Here is a 7,124-nt window from a genome sequence, read left to right as displayed (position 1 = left end):
CCATGTTAGCGTGCAAAATGGTAGCCCTATGCCTAGCTCTAGGCACCAATCTCGCACGGCTGGACGCAAACATGTCATTTCTAGGCACATAAACCCACATTTGGGCTTAAATAAAATGCTCCAAAAATATGATTTTTTGATTTTAAGGCATACACAACATTAATTATCACATCATTAACCCATTACAAAAAAAAATTGATTGCTCTGTGCTGTGTTTCTTAGAAGCCCCTCATATTTTACTTGAAGAAAGCTAGCTTTCATTGGTCTGCATTTTTTTGTGACAACCCTTCAATTTTTAAGGGAAGTTAGTTTAGTAATCCGATTTTCACTTAGAAGTAAGTAAAGTTTGACAAAAAAAAAATTTAACTCCCACAACACTCAGATTCTCCAGTACAATTTTAGCGAAAAAGGATCATCATTTATATCGTTTTTTTTTTTGTTGGTAGAGTTATATCTTTGGCTCAAGAAAAGTACTAAGCCCAATACTTGTTCACCAAGAAACTGATGGCCCAAAACCAAAACACATATATTTAGTTTGTGAAACGCACCGTTTTACTATAGCTGAAAGAAAGGGTTTTAGATTCCAAACCAAACAACCTCTCGTTTCGAAGGATTCGATTCTCTTTGCTCCCACTTCTCAGTTTCTCTCTGCGGTTTCTCTGTTTTTCCAAGGTTCGTGTCACATTGATTTTTCATTCATTATGAGTTTCTCACATTGTATATTTTTTCTTGCTTCTTTATTATTTTTTCTCTGTTTTGTTTTGATTATAAGCAGTTTTGAATACAGAATAAGATAATCCACCAACAATTTATGTGAGTTATTCATGTACTTTTCCATTGTAATGTGATGAGGTTGGTCTTGTTGCTGTTATTTGGACATAGACATAGACTTTAACTTTTGAACATTATTAAATGTTGATGTTTTGATTAGTTCTTGTGTTTTCTTATTTTTGACTATGTTAATTTAGGTTGTAGAATTTGAAACTGGATATTTGATTATTTTTCATATGTTCAATTAATACTAATAAGATTCTCCCATGCTTTCTTCAATGATTTTCACATATATATTTTTTTTGAATATTGTTCAATATTGGTCAGTACTCAATAGCACTTAGGAGGTGAGACATTGAAGAACAAAGTGTCATGGGTTTATATCTTAGGGTATGTTTTGATGGATTGTAGGGGAGGACATAAATTGGATTTGAAGAATTTATCTAAGCGATCCAAAATTCTCTTCCAATACATGTTTTTGAGTTTTCGCATATGAGGGGGTTTTGCATTATGAAGAAAAATAAACCCCCCCATTCAAATTGGGGACTATCCTTGTGACGCCCCAAAATTTAGACCTATTTATTTTACTGGGATTTAGTTAATTTCAATTATTTGGTTAGTATTCGTTTAGAAATTTAGTTATTTTGGCATGGTTAGACACTAATTAATTAAAGGATAGTAACTGTATTAATATTTAATACTAAAGAATGCAAGAAAATAGAGAAATATAGATTTCTGAAGAAATTAGGTGAGGAGGTGCAGATTCGTAAAACACTAGAGAAGTAAGGAATTAATTGAACTATATTTTTTGAAAATATATTTTTGGTCACATAGCTTAAGATATATTTTAATCTCATATTTTAGAGATATGCATTAGGAATAATTTTTTTGGGAGCAAATTCTGATGTTTTGGAAACCTCTGTTGTCAATAGCGGCCGCTACAACTGCTATAGCAGTGCGACGCGACAAAATGGAGGTCATCGAGTTAGCCCAAAGCGCTACGACAATCCAGGGTGTAGCAGCCAATATTTATGTGAAGCGGGCGCTATAGCGCGTCACGAGTCGCGGGAGTAGCAGTTTCGTAGCACCGCTTTTAATTGAACAACAAAACGACGATTTTGCCCTTAATTTTTAAACGTTTTAGAAAATAATTGTGAAATTTCGTTAAACCCTAATTCTTTATCTATTTGTTACGCCTCTTTCTCTCTATTTGTCACTTAAATAGCAAAATTGGACATTAAACCCTAAATCGGCGGAAAAACCTAAAATTGGTAAAAAACCATAAATCGGCCGAAAAACCTAAAATCGACAATAAACCATAAAATCGGCAGAAAAAACCTAAAATCGACTATAAACCATAAAATCGGCCGAAAACCGGAAATCAGCCAAAAACCATAAAATCGGCCGAAAAACCTAAAATCGGCCAAAAAAATCTAAAATCGACCGTAAACACAAAAAATCGGCTGAAAAACCTAAAATCGACCAAAACCCTAGAATCCATTATAAACTCTAAAATCGGCCGAAAACCCAAAAAATCAGTCGGAAAACCAAAAATCGACCCTAAACCCAAAAAATCGGCTGAAAAACCTAAAATCGGCCAAAAACCCAAAAATCAACTATAAACCCAAAAATGACTGAAAAACGAAAAATCAACCAAAAAACCCAAAAATCGACTATAAACCCTAATATCGGCCGAAAACTGGGTTTATAGTCTATTTTTGGGTTTTCAGTCATTTTAGGTTTTTCGGCTGATTTTGTGGTTTATAGAAGATTTCAGGATTTTGGGTCGCTTTTAGGTTTTCGGCCGAGTTTTTTTGGGTTTAGGGACGATTTTAGATTTTTCGGCCGATTTTTTGGGTTTTCAGCCGATTTTAGGGTTTATAGTCGATTTTAGGGTTTTTGGACGATTTTAAGTTTTTCCGTCTATTTTGAGTTTTTCGGTCGATTTTAGGTTTTTCGGCCGATTTAGGGTTTAAAGTCCAATTTTGCGATTTTGGTCGATTTTTTGGGTTTATAGTTATTTTTTGGGATTTTGGCCGATTTTAGGTTTTCGGCCGAGTTTTTTGGCTTTAGGGTCGACGTTGGGTTTTTCGGCATATTTTTTTTTTGTTTTTTGGCTGATTTTTTGGGTTTTCGGTCAATTTTAGGTTTTTTTTGGCCGATTTTAGGGTTTTATAGTTGATTTTTTAGATTTTGGCCAATTTTAGGTTTTCTGCCGATTTTTTGGGTTTTCTGTCTATTTTTGGTTTTTCGGCCAATTTTTTGGTTTTCGGTAGATTTTTGGTTTTTCGGCCGATTTTAGGGTTTATAGTCGATTTTTGGAATTTTGGCCGATTTTAAGTTTTTCTACCGATTTTTTGCGTTTCAGCCGATTTTAGAGTTTATAGTCGATTTTTGGGCTTTTGGCCGATTTAGGTTTTTTCTGCCGATTTTTTGGATTTTCGGACGATTTAGCGTTTATCGTCGATTTTAAGGTTTTTCGGCTAATTTTAGGTTTTATGTTCAATTAGTAATTTTTAAAGTTCATTGAGAAAAAGGAATTTCAAATTTTTTTGTTTTAGGTGTCATTTTGAAATTCTCTAAATTTAACTTGAACAAAATACTTCATAAATTTCCATCATTTTGAAAATTCTTCAAATTATCATCCAAACAATGGAATTCACCTCAAATCATTTGAATTCCCTCAAAACATTACTTTACCTTAAAAAATTCCCCCATCCAAACACACTCTTAGGGAGTTCACTGCAAATCCAAGTAAGGGTGCTTAATGAATTTACTTAAGTTTCTGAGTTTTAGTAATATTGAGTATAGTTCCCTTCTTTTATTTTCTTCAATTATTTGATTTTATATAGAATTCGATCCAATAAATACTTTTCATGATTTGAACAAGAAATTTATAGGAGTCTCTATAAATTTATTGTTCAAATCATGAAAAGTATTATTGATTACTATGAGAATCGGTTTACGTGTGACATGATGAATAGGTATGGAATAGGGAATTTGGTGATATTGATTTCGGTTGATAATGAATTGTCATTAACTGTTACTTTTCATACCTATATATTTATTTTATTCTTCCTAATACTACAATCAATCATGTACTAATTTTGCGTACTCGTATTGCAGCAAACATGGCAGATGAAACACCAAATGATTTGAAGGAGGAGGTTGTTGATGTAAGTTTATTTTCCATGTAGTTATCTATAGTTTTAAGAATGCTTTCGCGCTACTTTGTTTCCTTTAATTGGGCCCAAAAACAGGTTTGGTACACCAGATAGTATTGATTGGATTTAGTTTTGTTTCTTTGTATCAAATTGAGATATGACTGGTATGTATTGCAACATGCTGATATGTGATAACCAATGTTGGTACTTCAGTTGTAGTAACTGTTCTATCTTCTGCTGCATGAATTACGAAATTGCAGATTGCACCATTCGATCCTACTAAGAAGAAGAAAAAGAAGAAAGTTACAGTTGTAGATCCGGCAGATGATGAATCAGTGGATAAATTGACCGAGAAGACAGAAAATCTGTCAGGTATGTAAATTATAACAAGCATTTGCAATCTCCAGTCATGGTTTATCTTTTCAAAGTTATCTGAAAATGGTGCTTAGGCAATGTTGATTCTCAATAGCTATTCACTTGCAGTTTCTGATGGGATTGATACATTTGCTGGTTTGAAAAAGAAGAAGAAGAAGAAGCCTGTAATATGTCTCTTTTTCCTGAATTGAAGCTTTTTATTTTGCTTAGATTTGTTGGAAGCAATTTGACACGTGAAGTTTGTTATTTGATTATAGGTTGAAATCACTAACTTAAACGAGGAGAGTGGAGATGCAGTCGAAGATTTGGATGGTAAAGAATCAAATAAATGAATAAAAGTTTATGTACTGATAGTGGACTGTGTGCTTTGTTCTGAGAAGGTTAATGAATACTAAACATTTGATGGATTATATTGCTTTTAGATTATGCTGAAGATGATGAAGAAGAAGCAGTTGCTTTGCATCCTCGTTATCCTTGGGAAAGGAGTGACCGTAATTATCAATATGAGGAGGTACGCCATTTTGTCCTTTCTGATGTCCAGTAAAGCTATATTAACCTCTTCCTTTCAATGGCAATTTCAATTTTCTGTTGCACGTTCATCACTTAGTCCCAAAAGTGTTTCTGAGCTGATTTTACTTCTCATCTTCGATTCAAATTATTTATTTTCTGGTTCTTGTCGATATCCTCTTCTATGTTTCCAGATTAGTTTAATTGACTTTGTTTTGGGCCTTCTAACGTCCGGATGTATTACGTCTAGACTCGTGTGCTTAAAATTTTAAAATTGAAGCATGATAACATAATTGATTATATAGGATTCTACATTTATTGGTGCTTTATTATAGTTGGATCATGCCGTTAACTTCCCTTGGACCATAAGCTGTGATCAAAGTATTACCTACATTATTTTTAGTCTACCGTCTCTACCCTGTTCAGTTTTTACTTGGAAATAGCTACCAATCGTCCTCACTTTCATCTCGTGTATTCTGAACGATTTTTGGTACAGCTTCTTGGCAGGGTGTTTAATATTCTACGCGAAAATAATCCAGAACTTTCTGGCGGTCCGCAAAGGACAGTTATGAGGCCTCCTCAAGTTCTTCGTGAAGGCACAAAGAAAACCGTTTTTGTGAATTTTATGGATCTGTGCAAAACGTATGTTGATATTTTTTCTCTGTTTTTTTGGCAATTATACTTGACACATCCCGAAATTTCACTAGAAGGCAATGAAAAATTATAAACTGGTGCATTTTAGAACTTAACAATACCTGTACAAATGTATGAATGCCTGCAATATAACATAACATTTGAGACATTTTCGAGATGAACCTCGCGATTCTATTAAGTATGCTGAGTGATTATTAATGTTAATTTACTGTTTACCTGATCTTTCAGGATGCATCGACAGCCAGACCATGTTATGGCTTTCTTGCTTTCTGAACTCGGTACTACTGGCTCCCTAGATGGACAACAGAGATTGGTTGTAAAGGGAAGATTTGCACCAAAGAATTTTGAAGGAATTCTACGACGATATGTCAGTAAGTATCTGTATTCAATATTTAATAATCTGCTGTATTCCAGAAATGGTAAAGTTTCTAAGTTTCAAAAAAATTCTGTTGTTATTTGTTAGATGTTATTAGCCTAAGTTTGTTGCACATTCTTTTTCTCAGATGAATACGTTATTTGTCTTGGATGCAAGAGTCCAGACACACTACTTACAAAGGAGAATCGTCTATTCTTTCTCCGGTGTGAGAAGGTGAATTTTCTATCACACCTTTGCCCCACTTCCGTTGTTTTACCATTCGATATTCTTTAATATTGGTTTCTTGTTTGCAGTGTGGATCAGGAAGATCGGTTCTTCAAATCAAAGCTGGTTTTGTTGCTCGTGTTGGCCGAAGGAATGCAGGCGGAACATGATTTGTCCCTATTTTTTATTTGTTGTTGAAATTGGTTGTGAAAACAAACATTTTATAAATTTTAGTCCATTTGTTGTAACCCTCACTTCTAATAGAGTTCGTTGTGGTGATGCCTTCTTAAAGGGTAAAAGCATTGTTATCATTTTTTGGGGTCAAATATGTTTCTTTCAATGAAAATCATATTTGCTCATACTATTTCAAGTGTTTGCGCCATTTCGAAAATAATTGAATTGCAATTTCGGAGTTTTAGTTTATGGTTTGTAAAGGAGCATGTTAATCTTACTCTTTCAAATTTTACATGGCTTCTTTATTTGTGTTTGCATTGTAAGTGAAGGGAAAAAAAAGTGATTATGGTTTTGTATATGATTATGGATCAATCATTTATTTTTTTTCCTTCTAAAATGCGGTTTTCTTAGTTATGTTCATGGTTTTCTTATGCTAACTAAAACGATTTTTTATTTCTTGATAAAAAAACAATGCAAATAATTGATATAGTAGTATTAGGCAACTTTGAATGGCAAACTACAATGCTGTAAATTAAACTTTAAAAATTTAAAAATGTAACAACTTAGGGGGAATTTTTGCCTATTTAGTGAACAAGACTTATTAAGAGATTTGAGCATAATAGTGATCAAGATTAAGTTGATGCTTTAACATCTCATAAAAATTTCATTATTGTATAAAATGTAGCACTGATTATGTGAAATTTCTTGGCTACAAACCATGCCTCTAATCACAATCATATATTTGTATAGTGTTCATCTTTATTTGAACAGTTTTTTTACCATCAATCTATATACTTATAAAGTGATTTTTGTTTTAATTCCTTAATTGGCTTTCATACCGAAAATGATTTAAATTACCATCACACGTTGCTTATTTATGAATACATAAGGAATCATCA

At 33.1% G+C, this 7,124-nt stretch overlaps 1 protein-coding gene across 2 annotated transcripts; it reads left to right on the top strand.

Moving 5' to 3' along the window:
- Positions 1-573: 573 nt before the first annotated feature.
- Positions 574-6,397, top strand: LOC123923462 (eukaryotic translation initiation factor 2 subunit beta-like). Of its 2 annotated transcripts, none has more exons than XM_045976148.1 (10): positions 574-672; positions 3,898-3,947; positions 4,196-4,307; positions 4,419-4,474; positions 4,568-4,622; positions 4,733-4,821; positions 5,314-5,459; positions 5,700-5,842; positions 5,975-6,060; positions 6,141-6,397. In XM_045976148.1, the coding sequence occupies exons 2-10, from the start codon at positions 3,903-3,905 to the stop codon at positions 6,219-6,221; spliced, it is 813 nt and encodes a 270-aa protein (XP_045832104.1). In that variant the 5' UTR covers positions 574-672; positions 3,898-3,902; the 3' UTR covers positions 6,222-6,397. The 2 variants fall into 2 exon arrangements, with proteins under 2 accessions (XP_045832104.1, XP_045832105.1); XM_045976149.1 differs by lacking the exon at positions 574-672 and adding an exon at positions 3,646-3,755.
- Positions 6,398-7,124: the final 727 nt, after the last annotated feature.

The sequence above is a fragment of the Trifolium pratense genome, linkage group LG4 (genome assembly GCF_020283565.1).
Source record: "Trifolium pratense cultivar HEN17-A07 linkage group LG4, ARS_RC_1.1, whole genome shotgun sequence".
Lineage (NCBI taxonomy): Eukaryota > Viridiplantae > Streptophyta > Magnoliopsida > Fabales > Fabaceae > Trifolium > Trifolium pratense.
The sequence above is the reverse complement of the archived record's forward strand: the minus strand, read 5'-3'. Positions and strand labels throughout refer to the sequence as shown.

Bases quoted from the DNA above. Each gene is read 5' to 3' on its own strand.
- LOC123923462 (XM_045976148.1), top strand. From the start codon at position 3,903: ATGGCAGATGAAACACCAAATGATTTGAAGGAGGAGGTTGTTGAT. The intron at 4,308-4,418 runs GTATGTAAATTA...ATTCACTTGCAG, and splicing joins GAAGACAGAAAATCTGTCAG to TTTCTGATGGGATTGATACA. The intron at 5,843-5,974 runs GTAAGTATCTGT...TCTTTTTCTCAG, and splicing joins AATTCTACGACGATATGTCA to ATGAATACGTTATTTGTCTT.